This window comes from Podarcis raffonei, chromosome 12 (genome assembly GCF_027172205.1).
Source record: "Podarcis raffonei isolate rPodRaf1 chromosome 12, rPodRaf1.pri, whole genome shotgun sequence".
NCBI lineage: Eukaryota > Metazoa > Chordata > Lepidosauria > Squamata > Lacertidae > Podarcis > Podarcis raffonei.
The window spans coordinates 33,434,211-33,454,574 of record NC_070613.1 but is presented as its reverse complement, the minus strand read 5'-3'; the positions used below and the strand labels follow the sequence as shown (position 1 = coordinate 33,454,574).

The 20,364-nt window shown below is 41.5% G+C and overlaps 1 protein-coding gene across 10 annotated transcripts in view; it reads right to left on the bottom strand.

Annotated features, from left to right (window-relative positions):
- The window catches only part of HDAC9 (histone deacetylase 9), a 472,213-nt gene that overhangs the window by 103,019 nt on the left and 348,830 nt on the right, over nt 1–20,364 (bottom strand). For all 10 annotated transcript variants that reach the window (XM_053359136.1, XM_053359133.1, XM_053359143.1 and 7 more), the window contains 3 exons: nt 19,188–19,308; nt 17,188–17,237; nt 9,585–9,692 (listed from right to left, as the gene is read on the bottom strand). In XM_053359136.1, the coding sequence (XP_053215111.1) occupies nt 9,585–9,692; nt 17,188–17,237; nt 19,188–19,308 (279 nt within the window). The remainder of the gene's footprint in view (nt 1–9,584; nt 9,693–17,187; nt 17,238–19,187; nt 19,309–20,364) is intronic.

The window sequence follows — 20,364 nt, the reverse complement described above, 5'->3', positions numbered from 1 at the left end:
CTAGAAAATCAGTTTCACCCATCAACAATGAGTTGATTGACTCTTTCTTAAGCACCTTGCCCAGGAAGGGAATGTTGGTTACTGAACTGGAGTTGTTAAGATATTCCAGATCCAGAGGAGGTGTTTTTCAGGAGTGGCCACATTCCTGCCTCCTTTAAGAAGACTGGGGCCACTCCTCTTCTTAATGAGGAATTTGCTACCTTCTGAACCCAGCCAGCCAAATCACCCATCAAATTATGGGCTGCCTCTTCATCCCATAGAGTGAATGGGAATTTGATAGGTGGCAGTTAATACAAAACAACTTTCAGAGTGGTGTGGGTTTTGCTCAGAGTCTGACTCATTGTCATTTGATTGGGGAACGGGGATAGCATTTGTTTTTCTCAAGTTTCCTGTGAGTTCTTCAAGCCACTGTGACTGAAGCAAATGGGCTGGTTACTTGCTTGACTCAACCTATTACAGTTTAGGCTCTCTTGGCCTATGACACGCTATTGTCTGTATTGTGTATGTTAATGTGTGTTGGCCAAACCTTGGACCAGAGGCTGAGTAGAGCATCTGTCACTCCTGTAATATGTCATCCACAAAAGTATGTAGAATTTCGGGAGACCCGTTCTTCATTCAACCCTAGTTTTTACATTACATTTCCTCCCTTTGGCTGCTTTCCAAAGGAGATCTTAGGCTATCTCAAGATCATTGTAATAGTTTTTGTGGTGGTGGGGGTGGGCTATAGTATGACCCTGGTACTAAATTACTTTGAGGGCATGATATTTCTCCCCACAGCAATGACTAATCAATCTTAAGCACTTATGCCAGACTTTGCTGATCAGCAGTTCTCCATTTCTCCCAAAAGTCTTCACACGTCTGTGGCTACTAGTTCTTCACAACATTGTCCCATATTAGCAGGAGGGAATGTGAATTCATTTATTTGGGCAATACTAAATACCAGACAGTGATCTCAGAACAGTGGGTGAAGGTCAGACAGAAACGTAAAAATATACTCCAGAGATAGACAGTCTAACATGGAGCGATATGTTGAAAATGTAGCCAACACACATAAATTCAAAGCATTTTTACACAGACGCTTGTTTATACTAGGATACAGACACCATTATACGTCAACAGAAGGTTAAACTGACTGACAGAAATGCACATTAGAGGAGAGATTCATGTCTTTGTCATTATAAGCCTGATTTTTGTGTGTTTTAAACTTCAGGATATGGTGGAGTAGAAATGCATCAAACTTGGTCTAAAGTCTAGAAATGCTTAAAACAGGAATGACAAATCAGCAGTATATCAAAGTCTGAGTGGAGAGGAATCACTCTTTCATCTCATATCACTGGCCTATTGGAAAGGACAATGAAAGCCCAGTCTCCTCATTTATAAAGTATCACTCAGTTACGTGCTAAATATGTGGCATACTGTTTATTTTCCAAACAGAATGAATCCCATACACCATCTTCGTTTTCCTCACTGGAATGCAGTTCAGGAATTTTCAGATAATGAAAATAGAAGCCTTCAGAACACACTTCAGGGGCCTGATAGAAGCCATGATTGGTTTCTTGCAATCACTTGGCCAACTAGTGAAGTTGAAATTTTTTTGCTGGGAACCATATTGGATCACCAAGGAAACCAAGGAGAGGAAAGAAGCAGTTGGCTCAAGCTGCAAGTCAGCTTTAGGTTGAATACTAGGACATGGCTTCTAATCACAGTTAGTCAAGGAAACAAATTGACTGTCAGTGACAGTTTTAAAGAAGAATCTGGTGCAAATTGATGTAAGACTAGAGAAATCTATTACTTTAGTGAGCTGGCCCAGATAATCCCACTACTATGTTTATATTATTTTAAGTGTAAGCTTGTTAGCCTGTGCTAGTTATTGAGCATCAATGACCATACTGCTTCGTTTAAGTGCCTTAACTTTTTAGTCACACAGTCGTTATTCTTTGTCTCTTACTATACAGATTCTCAATTTGGCATTCCTTGTTGGCATTGTTATGCATGTGGGAGAGATACTCTGAAAATCCCCCAATGAACCTGAAACAAAACAGTCATCTCAGAGAAGTACAATCATGAACTGGATTATTTTATGTTAATGAAGCAATAACATTATTACGCAAAAATTTCCCTGTGCAAATCAGCTGGTGCCCCAGTTAAACATTGTCGGAAATAGCACAGAAATGGTTTGGCAAGTCTTTCCACCTCACAGAGTTTATGATACATGCTTTACAGACTGACAAGGAAGAGTGATTCACAGCATCTTAAAAACACCATCTGCCAGGTTTAAGATAAGATTCAGAGACATGGAAAATTTGTGGTCTGTGGTCCCTAGATTTTCAGCCGGCAACGCCTCAGCCCAGAGCTGCCTGTCTCTGTCATCCAGACTTTATCTTTAATGTGATGTTCCGTTGATTCCTCTGTGGCAAGGGAAAGTCACATACCTCTGCCCCTGGCCCTTATTCTGTAGCAATTCTCAGTTCTTTTCCCCCACAATGGCTAAACCAAAATGGGCTGTTCTCATCCCTTTCTCAAACATATTTTACCATGTGAAAACAAGAAAACATGAAAGGAATTCTGCCCCATATCCTGTCTCGCTTGGAGGCAGGTAGCCACACCAGCCCTCTGTAAGTGGAGAAGAGCTGATGACACTGAAATAAACAAGTGGGGGGGGGCTAGAAAGGGCAAAGGTCAGTTTCATCCAATGTTTGGGACCAGGGTGACATCACCTGTCCAAGGTAAGCAGGGGAAGTGGAAATTCCTGGCCATCATCTTGGTAGATAGCATGTCCAAACTGAAAAGGTGGATTTTGACTTGACCAGTTGAGTGTACATCCCACTTTCTTTATTTACAAATAAAGTTGTGGCTCATAGTTAATCCCAATTATTGTATCTATGTGTTCTGGGATTGGAGTAAGGGCAATTGTTTTCAGTCAATTGTATTGACTGAATAAGGAAAAAAAAAACATTTTTGCCCCTTATTCTGGAAGCCTTTAAGGCTGATGGATATTTTGAGACCTCTGCCCTGTGTATTTGACTTTTATGGCAAAGGCCTTGGGTAACATCAAACATATAAACTTATTTGAAATAGCAATTTTATGTTTCCTTCATGTTACCCAGAAATAGCAAACAGGCAGCAGCGTAATAGTGACTGGATACAGCAAAAATCGTTCTGATACTGATCAGTCTTGACATATCAAAAGGAACCATCCCAGGAAAGCCTACAGTTTTAGTTTCCAAGGATATTCATTTCAAACTATTTTAATTCTGTTAAATGATCCCTGACTACCAAGAGGCCAATTCCATACACTCCATCTGAAGAGGGGTTTCAAGGGACTCGTGCTTGTTTTGCTTCAGTGCAAATGGATGTGCAAGATAATGTCAGAATGCATCATCCTGAGATGGATCACCCCTCCCACACCAACCTGTTCCAGTGGTTTTGTTCTTAGCTAGTTGAATTTTAGAAGAACATTTTGAAATTTATAGGAAAACTTATTTCAATTAAACATATTTTTAAATTAAAGCGGTTGTGCTGAACAGTGGTTTTTTGTGTGTGATGGTACTCACCAGTATGGAGTACAACCATCACTTTTGGGGATGCTGGTGGCAGCCATTTTGTTTTGGCAGCCACAACACTTTTATCAAGATATGAGTACCGGTGGGGGGTGTACAAAAATGTTAGAAGCAATCAAAATGTGACAAATAGCAAGCAAGCTTTTCAAGTTCTTCAGAATTCTTCATCAGGCTAGATATTAAGCAAGAGAGAGAGAGAGAGAGAGAGAGAGAGAGAGAGAGAGAGAGAGAGAGTTGGCAGTCTGATAAATCTACTGTAGATTTTGTATCTAAAGGAATAGTTGAGCCTTAATGTCAAGAGATCTATATGGATGTTAGGTGATCAAGAGAGCATGCAAGTCACCAGATCTGGTGGAAATAGCTACTCCAAAACTCACTGGAATTGGCTATTCATTTGATAGATCCTATTACATATATATCCTGCAGTTCATGACACCACATTTAGTGGTGCGAATTTCTACAGCAACATGTCTTTCTCATGAGCACCGCCACTGAAAATTTTCAATATTTAACTTTGATTCTGCTAATTCAGAGCACTGCCTTGACATTTCTGGCATCATGGCCTAAATCTTTCGTGCTTTTGGTTAATCCACCATGCAGTCAGTTACATGATAAACAATGAGGTTTTGAATACTTTTGGGCTTCTCAACTACGAGCGTTGTGCATTATAATATGGGCCTTAGTGACCAACCTGGTGGGGCACTGCTGCTTACCTGCCCTCTGGTTGGTTGTATCACTGCTGCTTACTTGGAGGTACAGGGGTGGCGTGAGATGGCAGTGAGATGGGCACACTGGAAATACAGGAGCCACCACGATGTTTGTTCCTGCTGCATTTATAGCAAAGTCTCAACCCATTTATGCCAAATCACCTCTTGTGAGCAGTATGAATGATGCGCTTCAAAGAGATATACTTTTAAGATACAGGTATAGTGGATCTATCATTCTTAAGCACTAAAGCCCCCAAACTGCCATGTGATCTTGATACATGAGATATGCAAGCACACGAAAGCACACCAATCAATCTGCCAAATCCCAATGCAAGCCCAGAGAAAATTCACTTTTAAGGTTCCAAATGACTGAAATTCAGGGTGGGGGCAGGTGAGTTAATGGAGTGCTAAAGCTCTCCAGGAGAAGGGAATCTGACTATCTCCTCTAGGTTTCATGTCTTAGAAGCAACCGTGTATAAAAAGTTAAGTAGATACAAGGTGAGAATTGAATGAAAGCGAGATCATTGGATATCTCATCATTTATGATATGCTTACACACTAGTGATCTAGGGTCCTGCTTAAAAGGTAGAGTGATATGCCAAATATCCCTGAACTACACCCACATAACAATAGAAAAAGCTTGGTTTTGATGGATGATTTCACCCACTTTTATATGTGGGAAAATATTCTTGTTCAGATTCCACAGGTAGAGGCAACATTCTCCTAACCCAAAGAAGCCATTTACTATCTCTCCTTAAAGTGGGATTCAAGTAGGCTGTATTGTTTTACAGTTTCACAGCTGGTATTCTGTCCATTAGCCAGGAACAATAAAAAAGACCAAATAGTTCACAAGGGATTTCAAATGGAATGGAGAGATGTTTATTATAGCTACGGATTTGGGGTTTCAATCAGATTCCCCTGCTTTTTGGTCAGTTATCAAGTTACGTTGCTGATCTGAGACTTAACGTAAGATGGGAGGAGAGGACACAAAGGATTCATTTCGTTCAAAAAATTAAATGTATTTCCAGGTCATAGTATAGAATCTGGCATATCTGTACAAGGAGTCCAGTGGTGGGAATAGCCTAGATTTTGATAAATTGGCTCACTGTTCAGCTACACCACAGGCATGTTATGTGACCATAGGGAAGTCTCCATATATTAGCAGTGGAATCCTACACATGCCTACTCAGAAATATGTCCCATTTAAATCAATGGGACTTACTACCAGATATGCCTAAAAATGAAGCCTAAGTGGACAAAATAGTGAAATCATAGCTGATTCCTTCCTCCTTTCATTTTAAAAATATGTACAGGTTCATGTACACAAATCCATAATAGACTGCTGGTTAAAATCAATCAGTTGTGAACTCTTCTGTATGAATGTATAACCAAGTAAACGGGCAGAAGATTGCTACCCTAGTGTCTACTTTGACGGCAGCAATCCTATACCCAATTATCTCCAGATTTCTGCTGGGGACATTCCCAGCCCTATCTGGACTCTCCTTCACTGGTGGTCTTCAAGCAGAGGTTGGATGGCCACCTGTCACGGATGCATTAGTTGAGATTCCTGCATTGCAGAGAGTTGGACTAGAGGACTGACAGGGTCCCTTCCATTTCTATGATTCCATGGTTCTATGATTTGGGAATGGTGAGGATTGATCCTGGGATCTTTTTGCATGTGAAGCAGTTCTCTACCACTGAGCTCTGGCTCTTCCGCTTCAGTGTCTACGGTCCCTCACCCCCCATGTCCATGGAGACCTTCAACCAAGAATGACACTTCATGCATATGCCATAGTAAGCCTATTTAAGGTGCCACAAGGCTCTTTGTTGTTCTGGTTGTAGGCATAGCATAAGCCCAAAGCATGAATACTGCAAGGTTACAAGAGGAGATGATAGCTGGTGAATGGAGCAAGGAGAACAACAGAGGAAATGAGAGGCAAGAACATTTGAACAGGCTTCATAAAAAATCTGCACTGTGCGTGCTTGTTCACCACACAAGCTAATCCCCATTTGATTCCTGGTGTGTGTTTTTCATACACCCAAGGTATTAGGAGTGGCAACGAGATGGATGTCTGAAGGAGGACATTAGGTGTAAGCTGATGGATCTGTATTAGTGACTGTGAGGACAGGACCAGAGGGTGATAGTTATTCTAAATGAATATGTTAATTTGGGATAAAAGTGTGTCATCCTGTGGCTATCCTCTGCTGACCTTCCCTGGTGCCTCTGAAGGCAAATAAAAGAGTGATTTATAGTCCCTGAGTCCCATAGTATTTTAACAACACTGTGTTCTCAAATTGTAATGCAGTTGGTATTCTGCTGTAACACTGTGTGCGTGACCTTGATCTGCAGGATTCAGTTCCAGACAAACATTCCATTTGGAAATCTTTTAAATCTTCTTCTTAAAATAAACTGCAAATAAATATGGGTGAGGGGAAACCGCGAGGGCTCCCCCCCCAACCCATGAAAGTATTTGTTGCTTTACTGCAGCTACTTCAGTGGCCATTGAAAAAATAGATTGATTGACAACTTTGTTTTTAAAGCTCTTCATTACACAGAGATAAACAGTGAAGAGTAAATCCACGATGTGAAAGACCCCATAAATCCTGGGAGATAAGCAATAAAGGTCCTGCAGCAAATCCTGGTTGTGTCAACTGCACATAAAGCATGTCTGATTATTCTTATCTAGGCCAGCTTTTAAATTCTGATATATTCATCATCCCAATTATACTTTCTAAGCAGGAAAAAATGGAAGTCTAAATTATTATTTTTGAGCATGTACGTCTGCATACACATCTTTCATTTATAGCGCATGACTTGCCTCAAAGAATCCTGGAAACTATAGTTTTCCCCTCATGGAGCTACATTTCCCAGCACCCTTAACACACTTCAGTTCCTAGGCTTCTTTGGTGGAAATCATGTGCATAGCCCAAGTCTGTACATAGCCCAAGTCAGTTAATACAAGGCATTTCCTATAAATTGCTATAAAATCTGGCAGCTAGGTCATTGCCTGGAACTAGCCACAGGAAGCCGTGTTCACCTGCATTAAAATGGCTCCATGAGGTTCTTGTGTGTTTCCAGACAAAAATTAATATGCTGGTGTGTTGGGTTTTTTTATGGCTTTGGGCATGAATATGTAAGGGACTGATTGTACCCGTATGAATTTGTGATTCATGTTGCAAACTTCCACAAAGGCAATTGTGTGGGTGGCTTTCTTTGCAGGGTAGACAGTCTATCAGCAACAGGGCCTTCTCAGTGGTGGCACCTACATAATGGAAGGCTGTTCTCATGTTAAGCTTTCAACACCTGTACAAAACTGAATTATTTGCCCCTACTTTAAACTAAGTAATGATTTTAATGTTTACTACTGCTTTTATGCTTCATCGCAATGTTTCGTATTCTATGCTGGTTTTTAATGGGTTGTTTCAGTGTCAAACTCATAGTCAATGTCCATCGATTTCATCCGGGTTTACTCAGAGTATGACTATCTCAGAGAGAACCCAAGCTATTTACTGTTTTGTTATTTTATTTGGATTTTATGCTTATTTTTAGCTTTGAGGGATTCATTGAAAAATTTAAACTGAACAGCAGGAAGCAAGCTATCTAAATAAATAAATAAATGATACATAAAGCAAACATGTATTGGCCGTGGCTTCTTTGGGAAACTTGCAGCATGGTTGGCTTGAAAAGTGCAGAAAGTAGGACATATTCAGAGCCTCTGTAGAACATTATTCCACGTATCCATAGTTAAACTTTCATGGACCTGTACCCAGTGAAGGAATAGTTACCATGTATCTGCAACAACTGGGAAAACTGGAGAATAGAGGTCGCAGTGATGAAGCCTATTCCTTTTAGCTGGTGGCTTCAGATGATTAGCCTTCTGCACAGCCAGAGCATCGCCATGCAATATGTCCTCAAGAGGCCACCATTTTGCAAATGTTCAGATGGGTTACAATATAAATCCCTGTACACCATATAAATAAGGTGCTTTTGATCTCTGTACTTTAGTGTCTTCATTGTTCTTCACATTTTACAGATAGGTGATTGAATCTGAGGTGTAGTGACTTCCTCAGTAAGCATGTAAATATAACCTGCTAATGGAACCATGCTTATATCCTACTGAAATCACTGGGATTTAAGTAAGCTGTTCATTACAGTTCAGGTTTTGCGGGATGGTATCCCAAGGCTATGGTAGCCACGGCTAGGAACAAAAGAACCTGTCCATTTCAGTTCTCGCAGTTTCTCATTCTTTCAATCTCCTATCCTTACCCCCCCCAAGCTGTTTAGCATAGATGGGCAGGTATCAGGAAGTGCCCCATCTCCTAGGAGGTCCCTCAAAGCCATTTCCCCCTCTCCTTCACTTCCAATTCACCCAACCCCACACTGCATTTGCCCCAATGGAGGAAAAACAAAAAAGCCCCAAATCACCATGAAACTGTAAGCATGTGAAAGAAAGTTACATACTTTTCATTTAATTCCATTTGCCGTCAGATCTGAACCGTAACAGTAGACTTTGGTCACTGGGTGAAATCCATTGCTATTTTACCTAACATCAATTGTATTGATGGCGTGTCACGTCCAAGAAAGTTTATTGGGGTATCTAACCATTTGGGCTGTACAGGGCCTACCTTTAAAACCGGGTTGTTATAACATCAAACAAAATGTCAACGTCTGTCAAGCATGCAGGTTTTATAAATTGTTTAGACTGGGGATAATTTGGGTTTTGTATCTCATTCTTTTCAGATCGTGTAGAAAGGAAGCTCAAAAACCGAGTTTGGGTTGGGGAAGTGCTTTGAATTTGCGATTGTTTGATGGAAAGGCATAGCCTGCACCATTACCCTTCCAATCAACAGTTTCCTTCTTTCTTCAAAGCCCACAGGTCCATTATTTACTTTTCTTCGCCTTGGGTGGCATTTTTGAGGCCATGCTTTCAACCCGATAATAATTTATTTAAAATTCATTTCAAAAGGGAATTTCAGAATGGCGTGCCAGATCTGTACATCCTCTGAGTCATTTCTAACTCGGACAACGGTTGTGCAATTGACTCCGGGGCGGGGAAAACAAAAAAGAGAGAGAGACTGCAATAATACTGTAGTACGCTGGCAAGCAAAACTCTCTCTAGTGAATTGGAAGGCTTCGAGTAATAAAACGATCTGCTGATTGCCAAGCGAGGCTATTTAGATTACCACACCTTAGTGACCCGCCATCTTCCCCATTCTCCGGTCTCCTCTCCCCTTCCTTCAACCCCAGAACAACAACATCGCTTTCAGCTCTCCCCCCGCCCCACTTTTCCCACACACAATGCAACCCAGACCTCACCTTCAGCTCTCCTGAGGCCACTTTGGAAGCCAATTCGATGACACAGCCAACAGCCATGCGTGCAGCACCGGACGAATGCAGCTCATTCCAAATGGTGTCACTGTCCACCTGAGCAAACAGTTAGCAGAGGGGGTGGGGGAGGGAAAGAAGAGAGAGAGAGAGAGAGAGTTTAAGAGAAAACAAATCAGTGAGGGAGGGCTGGCAGGGTGACAGCCAATGTACAATAACATTAGTCTTCCGACTTGGCCAGCTGAAAAGGCCTTCTGGACATGGCTTTGCTTATACTTTTTCTCTACACCAACTTCTCCAATGGAAACACATTCCTGTCATGCCTCACTGCCATTCCCTGTTTAGATTTCTCATTACAAACAGCATTACATAGGCCAGAGCTGGCCCTAGCTAACAGGCCCGTTAGACACCAGGCCGCGGTAATAGATGCAGCATACGCTCAGAGTGGCCTTACTTCTAAGAAAAGAATTTGCTTTTGCAAAAGCCAGAACAAAAGCTTCAATGAAATGGCATGTGCTTACAGGAAAGCTCTGTTATAATGAACTCAAGCTGTAGCAAACACCTTTCTTTTTTTTAGTGTATTGGAGGGAGGCAACTATGGTTCATATTCCTAAAATAAGAGGCATTTCAAAGTCGCTGCCAACATGAATCAGGAAAGGGTCTGCAATTTAGCACCTGTGAGCAGGCAGGGAAGGCAGGTCAAATTTGTGGGGTATGACTGTGAGAGGACCCTACCGATGTCCAGAGCAAATGGTCTCCTCTCTTTGCTCCCACTGCCAGCTAACAAAGGTGATAGCTGTGTCATCTAGATGGTCAGATGGGGGGGATAGTTGTACAAATAGGGGGGGGGGTCTCCACGGGCATCATCTTCCTCAGGGATTAACGTTTCACTCATGGGAGCAGCAGAAACAACCAAAAAGACATTTGGTACCACAAAAACAAACCTCTTTTGCGGACTCAAGCTCATTCCGTCACATACATGAAACGAAATCTTAGCTGGCAGGCATATAAAGGAGAATATGCTAAGGAGGTTGAATGGCAATTGGATACAACCATTACAGTAAGTGATCAATAAAGCTTAAAGATGCATTAAACAGATGCGCTTTTAATGTTCTGCAACAGCAGAATTGCTGAGATGACTATTAAGAGCTGTTGGTAGGGCAGGGAACCATTTTCAAGAAACTGCCATGGATAGCACAGATATCCTAGCATCGATAAGGACAAGGGTGATAGTGCTAGCTGTATTCTTCCAGTGGCTACCATTGTGATTTCCCATGGTTCTCCAAAGCCCTGTAACATTACTCAAAAGTAATTAAGAAGGACAGCTGCTCAGCACTTATTGGAGCAGAGCAAAAGTGGGCCTAGGCCAATCGGATCAGAGACGGAAGGCCATCAGTAATAGCTTAATGATTACTAGTCTTCTCTGTCCCTTAGAATTTATTTTATTTTTATTAAATTTATATTCCCTCTTTTGGGGGGGGGCAGTTTTCCAGGGCAACTTGCAGTAATATATAAATTAAACAAATTTATATATTGGTTTATATATAAATTGGTTTATACAAAAACCCAATATATTAAACAAATATAAATTTGTTGATGTCACTATAAACACATCATCATTAATACTAAAAGGAAACTATCACAACAAAATTGAACAGAGGCAGCCAGAGGTAACATTAAAACAGTGGTCAGCACTATAAAGCCAGTGATAGCAAGATAAAACAGCAATATAACGACAGCACAACTAAAATCCTTACGATTTTGAAAAGGTAAACAAATATGTTTTCAGTTCAATGATGGAGATGGTTGAATCCTAAATGTGGGCTCCAAAATGTGGGGGCCCCCATTGAAAAAGCCATATGTCCATATGTCCACCAGCCTGAACCAACATTGCACCATCTAAATGATAATGGAACACTATAGGTAATCTATATCCAAGGGAAAATGAGCGCCAACACTTAAGTTTTGAAATACAACTACACTAAAATTTAAGGCATCAACATTGTTCATATTTCAGCAACACTTCAAACAGGCAGAATTATTCATGACAATGTTACAAGCCAGAATATGCCGTCCCACTCTGAAGTCTAAGACTCTTAAGGCACATATGGATTTACTTCATTCAGAATTTCCTGAATGAATATAGTCGTTTCGAGCTTTTCCAAATATATCCAGCGTAGCTCAATCACTGGCATGTGTAACAAAGCTAGACCATAGGAAAGCCCCAGATGATAGAAATTAAACTACCTGTCCCAGAAGTGTGTGTGTGTGTGGATTTATTCAAAAAGGCTGAATGGCTTAAATAAAAATTAATTTACATCTATCCCATGTGAAAGCTACTGGATTTTTACCTACAGCCTGCATAAGTGTGCCTCCCCCCACCTGCAACTTTTGCAGAAATAATAGGCCCATGTAATATGTTTTGAAAGGAAGATGAGTTATTCTCCTCTACACTCTCAGCAGCATTCTTGTGCTCTGGAAGTGTGGGGTGAAAGCTAGTGTTTCACACACACACACACACACCCCAGTCTCCGAGTGGCAAGAGACTCCAGGGGTTCCAGTGCTTAGCCAGGGTTAGGTTTCCTTGGAATGAAGGTCATCGGAGACTATGGTGTCCCTGGGATACAGTGGTACCTCGGGTTAAGAACTTAATTCGTTCTGGAGGTCCGTTCTTAACCTGAAACTGTTCTTAACCTGAGGTACCACTTAAGCTAATGGGGTCTCCCACTGCTGCCGTGCCGCTGCCACGTGATTTCTGTTCTCATACTGAAGCAAAGTTCTTAACCCAAGGTACTATTTCTGGGTTAGCAGAGTCTGAAACCTGAAGTAACCTGAAGTGTCTGTAACCAGAGGTACCACTGTATATGGTTTCATTTGCACATGTATACAAACTGAGCATAGGACAGATGGCCTTGCTTCCTCATAGGGTTTCCAGCTTTAGTCAAGAGCCACAGCTTTAGTCAAGAGCAAATATGAGCCTCTGTGTCTCCAACTTCCAGCATCAGCCAAACTCAGCCTCCTCCGCCGCCGCTGCTTCTTCTTCTTCTTCTTCTTCTTCTTCTTCTTCTTCTTCTTCTTCTTCCATACACAGTGATCTCATGGTCAGCCAGGTGAGGGAGCTTACCCCATTTGCCTCACTGGTGACAGGGTGACTTCTTTTTAAAGTACATGGAAGTACTTAACTAGTCAGCTGAGGTCAATGCCCTAACAAAGGAAATGGCTGGGCAGGTTTCCTCTTAAAGATTCTGAACTCACAGATACAGGGTTGCAGGTTTGGGAAGGGATCTGCAGGTATCATCCACAGCGAGAATGAGAAGTCATTCTGGAAGCCACAGATTTGCCATGTCATCTGGTGATTTATGCCTTCTTTACTGAATCCATGTGTCTCCGTAGGTACAAAAGCTTTTAGAGGCTCACACTTTGCCGTTTGCTTCCAGAGAAAATACATTGCCTCCAACTCACCCCCCACCCCAACCCCGTTGCTCTTTAGTGGCAAGCAAGTAGAAACGAAATCCATCCCTTTTCCAAAGTGTTCCTGCCTTTAAGAACTCTGTGTGCCATTAAGATCCAAGTGTCATCACAGAACCTGCCATTCCCAGGCCTTGTTGGCAGAAGTCCATGAGTCTAGGTGAAATATACTCGGAGTCGAGCGTGAATTTCATGCTCTTTATTCAGCTCATAGTAGCAATGAATGAACTTTCCCCCAAATGTCTAGCTATATACACATTATTTACACAATGGACCCCACGTGATTGGCTAATTCCTGATTGCTCCTGTAGGCCAATCAGGTTGCGGATTCACTTCATTCAGAAGCCTGATTGGCTGCTCCTGCAGGCCAATCAGATTGCTGATTCACTTCATCCAAGAGCCCGTACGGGCAGGGGTACCTTTACCTTTTTAATTATTAAGCTCTAACTTAAAATGATTTTTTATTCATGACAAACTTAATAATGCAAACACATTGGCATTTGGCAATAACAAAAGTTCCTCTAGAAACACAATTTACAAAGAGTCATAATCTAGTCTCTAGAAACTTGCTATAACATGAAATAATAATAGGTGTAAATATATGATGCAAACTACTAATAATTATAAATAGCAGAATGTAGGCACCCTATATATAGAGATGAGCAAACCAGTGATATTTTAGGGAGCAGGCTAGCAGGCGGGGCCCATTACTTACATCAAAGGCGCCTACACAATACAAAACACTGTTGCTGTATGTAGGTTTATTTTATTCATTTTTTTATCTTATATTTTGGACATGTACATCCAGGTTTTTTTCTTTAATTTTTTTGGGGGCCCCCAAGAGAGTGGGGCCCTAAGCTATAGCTTGTTTAGCTTATACGTAAATCCAGCACTGCATATGTGGCTGTCAGCCTATGAAGAGGTAAAAAAAAAATGTTACTTGTCATCGGCAAGACAGTCCCCACTACCCTGCCCAAACTTCACACAGTAATATATAAGATACTTCAGAAGGAAGATGCTCTAGCACTTGGTTCTTCTGGTGCTAATATCCTATTATGAAACAGGATTGCCAGATTGTGACTTGGGATGGAGCCCTGGTACTCAGACAACTGCAACTGAAGGAAAGTCTTCAACTCCCATGTGCTCTCCACAAAGATGCAGTCCACCCATTTGATCCTTTACCTGTCACCTGGGATGTGGACCTGAAATGGAAGACCTCATTCTGTATCCCTAAGTACGTGAAAACAGATAAGTAGGGCTGTTGCCAAAGCACGGCATGAACTAATATATTTATTCATCACTATCGCTCCTGAATGCTGAGGATCAATGGAGAAGGGCAGTGGCTTCACCTCTGCATGAGAATCATAAAAGAAATACCGGTACTCAAAACCAGGTGCACTGTGAACTTGTCCTAAATCAGGAGTGGTCAAGCTATGCCTCCAGAGCATTGTGCTATCACACACCCAAACACACTTTCTCTTCCTATCCTATTTGCACTAAAACTTTCAAAAAAATTTGAAAAAGAAATGGGAAGTATTTCTGGCCATTTCATGAAATGCAAGGGGAAATCTTATGCCAAAAAACAAAACCATAAAGTAGTAGAAAAAGGAGGCACATAAAGAGCAAAACTTTTAATAGTGCAATTTTCGGGATTCCAATGGTGGTTCTCCCCACCCCCCACCCCGTTCTTACATAGCCAGTGCTTTATCAAACACTGAGGATAAGAATATCAGAAGAAAAAATATTCTTCTCCAAGGAGTTCTAAACATGTGCCCATTGATGTTGGCATCCACCATGTTCATGGAAATCATAAGCAGCTAATGTCAATTACATGCAACTAAACCACGCAAAAGAGCCACAACTTTCTGGCTCACGATATATAATCAGTGTATCCTGCACAAAATATGTTGCTTGGTCCTTTCCTAAAAAGATTTTTTCCCTAAATCAGAAGGGTTGATGCACCTTCACTCCCCACCCCCCTCCACGAGAGGTACTTTTGCAGCACAAACATCAAATCATTCTGATCTGCTGAAAGGAGCTTGGCTGACTCCAAGGGGATACAGCGTTTGGCACATTGAAGTCTGCAGCTAAGCCTAATTTAACACTTCTGCCCTGCCTGCCTGAATTCCTGCAAGGTGTTACATTGGCACTTCCTGAGATCATTCAGCTTGGAAGTCTGACACTGCGCATTGACCTTTCCCTTTCTGCTTGCTCCTCCCGGCCTCCTCCTCCCTTCTTTATTTTTTAAGCATGGTTGGATTGGGCAGCTGCCTCGTTTTATAAGATAAATGTGGAATTCTCTTTTGTCTGCAGTACAATCCCTGGGGTACCAGGACTGAAACCCAAACTTTGCCCCGGCACAGCTTGAAAGCCCATTCTTCATCTAAACAAATGCCGTAAGACCTTTTATGCTTGCTTGCTTGCTTGCTTTTTTTTTTTTTTACAGCATGTCAAAAATCATATTGACTGCCAATAGTGATGTGATTGGTGTGGCCTCCTTGGAGTCATAAAAGAGGCAGTCTGTTATCAATTTCTCTGTGTGTATCCAGGGAATTTTGGGCAGGTTCACTTCCAAGTTATAAATGACAACAACTCAAATGCCACAGAAGTTTTGAAGCTGGAATCTGATTATGCTATCAGAGGCCCTGTTCTTCTTTCTTTCTTTATTTCCTATTAATAAATCATTGATAGATGGCAGATAGATCTATATCACTACACACAAATGTGTGCATGCACACATATATATCAATATGTATACATATAGATATATGAATTTGATTTAGCTTGTACTGATATTTGACCATTACTCCTGCTGTTGCATTATTTATCATTTCCATAGCATCAACACACCATACCAAAGTTAAGGTAAAGGTAAAGGGACCCCTGACCATTAGGTCCAGTCGTGACCAACTCTGGGGTTGCGGCACTCATCTCGCTTTATTGGCCGAGGGAGCTGGCGTACAGCTTCCGGGTCATGTGGCCAGCATGACCAAGCCGCTTCTGGTGAACCAGAGCAGCACACGGAAATGCCGTTTACCTTCCCGCCGGAGCAGTACCTATTTATCTATTTGCATTTTGACATGCTTTTGAACTGCTAGGTTGGCAAGAGCAGGAACCGAGCAACAGGAGCTCACCCCGTCGCGGGGATTCGAACCGCCGACCTTCTGATCGGCAAGTCCTAGGCTCTGTGGTTTAACCCACAGCGCCACCTGCGTCCCTCTTACAACAGCAATAAAAACACCTTAAAAAGTACAAAGCATTTTAAAAATCTACAAATACCAGTTGGTTAAAAAAAATTCACATTTCAAAGGCCTGTCTAATTAAAATCATTTTAAGATGTTATCTAAAAGAAGGCAGGGGTGAATCCTGCCAAACTTCCACTGGCAGTGAGTTCCACAGGGCAGGACCTGCCACACTTATAAGTCCCACCTTATTTTAATTGTAGGTTTCTGGAGGCAGAGAATTGTCCATTCTTGCCCACTGAGGTGTTTATATATCAATAATATATGTTTCATTGAGTTTGGCATACACTGAGTTACAATCTATCCATACAGCCACATATCAGCAGAGCATGAGAATCTTAATCTCAGGGCAGTGGATTCAAGACCCATGTCGGGAAAAAGATTCCTGCATTGTAGGGGGCTGGACTAGATGACCCTCGTGGTCCCTTCCTACTCTGCAATTCTGTGATTCTATGATTAAGGAATCCCAATGATTGAACCTGGCACTAATGCAAAGGCGACATTGATCGTATTCCAGTAGCTTGAGTTTAGATACACAAGGCAGCATGATCACATTTCCTCCGCCAAGCTACATTGTTTATTATTAATGTATCCCCAATGAAGTTTGCAATACCTTGAAGACAAATGTGTGCCTGTCGTGTATTCCTTTGCATTTGCACACCAGGGCATTGTATGGAGTGCTAGAACTGTGACAGTTGTAACTTGGCTAGAACGATATGGCGAAACCATCCACATATTGTGAAGCTTAGCATCATGATCCCAATCAATTTTGCATCTAGCTCCCAAAATGTGTGACCAGAGTATACAGTATATATACACCATTGAGTTACCCAGCAGAAAGCTTCTTTATGCTACCTTACCACACCAAAGCGAAACCTACTTACCCCAAGGCCTCCGCAGGGCAACAACGAAAATAGTTTCTGAGGCACACTACCTATATAAAAAAAGAGGGGAAAACAGTAAGAATTAAGATAGTACTTCATGTTTTGGATGACAATTCCTATCAGCCCCAGTCAGCACGTTTGTAACGGGATAAAATTTTGTGCAATGCACAGATATACAGTGGCAGATTTACAAATACTCTTCGATAAGAGTCAAAAATATTGACATTTAGGAAACTTCCAAAGCAGTTAAAGCAGCAACTGGAACCCTGGTTTGTCTACCTTGGTTCCAGGAAAGCAGTACTGTATTGCGTAAAGTCTCATTATCGAATTATTTCTGTGGCTGAATTTGCAATCTTTGGAGGCTCACTTCTGTTGAAAGCTGATGGTTTGGTGGTCACGTGCCAGTGTTTGTGTATGGGAATATCTGCCATTGGTTGCAAGTTAATAGAAACCAGGAGAGGTCTGGAGGTCCTTAGTGGTTTTCATTATCATCACTTCAGGCCAGTGGTGACTCTGGTAAGAGCATGAAAAACTTGCTTCAAAGCTGTAATATATTCACACATACTGTCCAGATTCTTTAGAATGTCAGCTCTGCTTAAAATGAAGCATTAGCCACTGTGATGGCCTGACACATAATTTTGGCATTTATAAATTTGCCATAATTAGGAATAGTTGGTTTTTAGAAATACTATGTTCGTCAGGGTGGCGGTGGGGGAGGAATGGAAACTGAAAATGGGCAATTGTTCTGAATTGTGCTTATTAAAGGAACATGGTATGGTGCCAATTTGAAAATCATGATAATTTACATCACATCAAGATGTAATGTTGTATGGCACATTGTAATGAACTATAAGTTGTCAAAGGCAGCATGTTAAAGGATTTTTTAAAGTTACATTTGGTTTAGGAAACCTCTTAAGTAGATGCTCAGTTAAATGACACCAGGATATGAACACATACTTAACCATCTTCTAATTTCTGCTGTAGTGTTTTTGAATTTACTTCTTAATGTAAAGTTCACGAAAAAGCATTTATTTACATTGCTAAATCAGGCTCAAAATCTATTTTCTGTAAGTCTCTTTTTAACTCCTCTTTGAACCTTTCTTTACTAATCTTTTGTAAAACCTGGGTGTTTTGCTTTTATGGTAGTGGCATTTTTTAAAACCACATAGCAGAGTCTTGTACAATATGAATGTTCTTTCACTATCTACTAGAGTTCAACTTTTTTTGGGATCCATAAGGATCCAGTTGGCTACTATGAGCACACAAGTGCTGGGCTAGATGGACCTTGAGTCTGATCTGGCTGGGCACTTAGTTTGTTCTTAGGTTCTTTGTGTCCAAATAGTCAAGCAATAGTCTTTGTTATGTTGGTTCTAGCAAGGAAGTTGGACCATTTGGCCAACAAAATGTATTGGGCTGACAGAACTAAGCATTACTGCATGTTGTGTTCTCAGGTGTATTCAGCATGTGCTAGTCAAAGAAATTTTCATACATGCAACATGCTCCTTCTCCTAGGACTAACACTTTAAAATGTCTTGTGTGGGGGGAGCACACCGCCCCCAGCAGCGCAATCCTGGTGGGGTGCCATAATTAGGAATATGGCACCTGCTCTCTGCCCCCCCCCAGTGCTGGAGCATGAAGCTCTGCCACTGGCTGCATGGCAAGGAAGAGTCCTGTGAAATAAGTCAAACAGCCTTATGTTCAGGGTTCTATTTGCCCATGCAATTTAAATATCATTGCCACAAAAGGGTTAATGTCCAGAGGATAAGAAAGCAGAGACAAAGAGATAGAAAGAGAAAGATCTCTACTTTCCGGCAAGGACCTTTTCCTAATCTGCGTTGGCTGCTGCTGCAACATTCTCTTTCTACAATGCAATGCATTTGGAAAAAGTGATACTTTTTTTTTTGTTATACTGCTTGCCAAGTATTTTAAACTGACACCAGCTATGACTAATGACAGTGCTGGAATGTGCTGTTCTCAGTAGAATAGAGCCCTTTACAGACCTAGGATTTTCCTGGGGTCCAGCTTCTGTCTGTTCAGGGGGCTGGTGCCATACAGCAGTGAATGATGTTCAGAGTGAACCAGCTGTATTTCTTCCAGACTGGCTTTTCGACCTCGGATCCGCTGAAAGAAAGCAGCAGAGGTCTACAATATTCCACCGATAATATAAGGAAGACAGGGAGTGGGGGGGGGGAGCAAATCCAAAATAACATTAAATAGGATTAATCATGGGCAGCAATTGCATCATATGAGAATGCGAGACTGGTTTTGTTTAATATTCTTCAAGAAAGGAAAAGGAAGGATGGTTTTAACAAATGCATTGGTCCCGTGGTAAATCAAACATGTTAGAATAGCACAGTACTTTGCATGCAAAAAATAAATGTCCCGCCCCCAGACAGGTTTCCCCTCCCCTTCCATGCAAAACCACAGGGACACCAGTCACATGATTGCCAATGGCTTCAAGTTACAAGAAATGAGATTCTGACTAAACATCAGGAAAAGCTTTCTGACAATAGGAGCTGTTCAACAATGGGATGGTCTCCCTTGAGATGTTGTGGACTCTCCTTCATTGGAGGTTTTGAAGCACAAGTTGGATGGTCATCTGTCATGGATGCTTTAGTGAGATTCCTGCATTGCAGGGGTTTTGGACTAGATGATGCTTGTGGGTACCGTACAACTCTACGATTAGTTAGCACCAAAGGCCCTGATCCAGAGTGGGATTGCGGCAAGGACCAAAGGTTTAAAGCCTTCTCCGTACCCCACCAGGGTCTTGGTCAGAACCTCCATGTCTGCTGTTTACACTTTAGAAGCCCATTCAAACAATTGTTCATAGTGTGAATGAGGTTACATTTAGTTTTGTCCCAAGGCAGGGGTAGTCAGTATGGTGCCTTCCGGATGTTGTTGGACTACAACTCCCATTATCCCTGATCCCCGACAACAAAAGATGGGAATTGTAGTCCAATGACATGTGGAGAGCATCAGGTGGACTACTCCTGCCCTAAGTTAATCCAAAATCAACAACATGTTTTCTAATTAATATGTTTTTAGGATATTTGCATTGGAGAGTCATATATTCACAATATCTGATGCACAGAGTTTGTCTGCAAAGAGTTTGTCCATGGAAATTTAATGGAAGCTGAAATGGTTTATCATTCTTGTAGAATGGTCGATGGTCAGTCT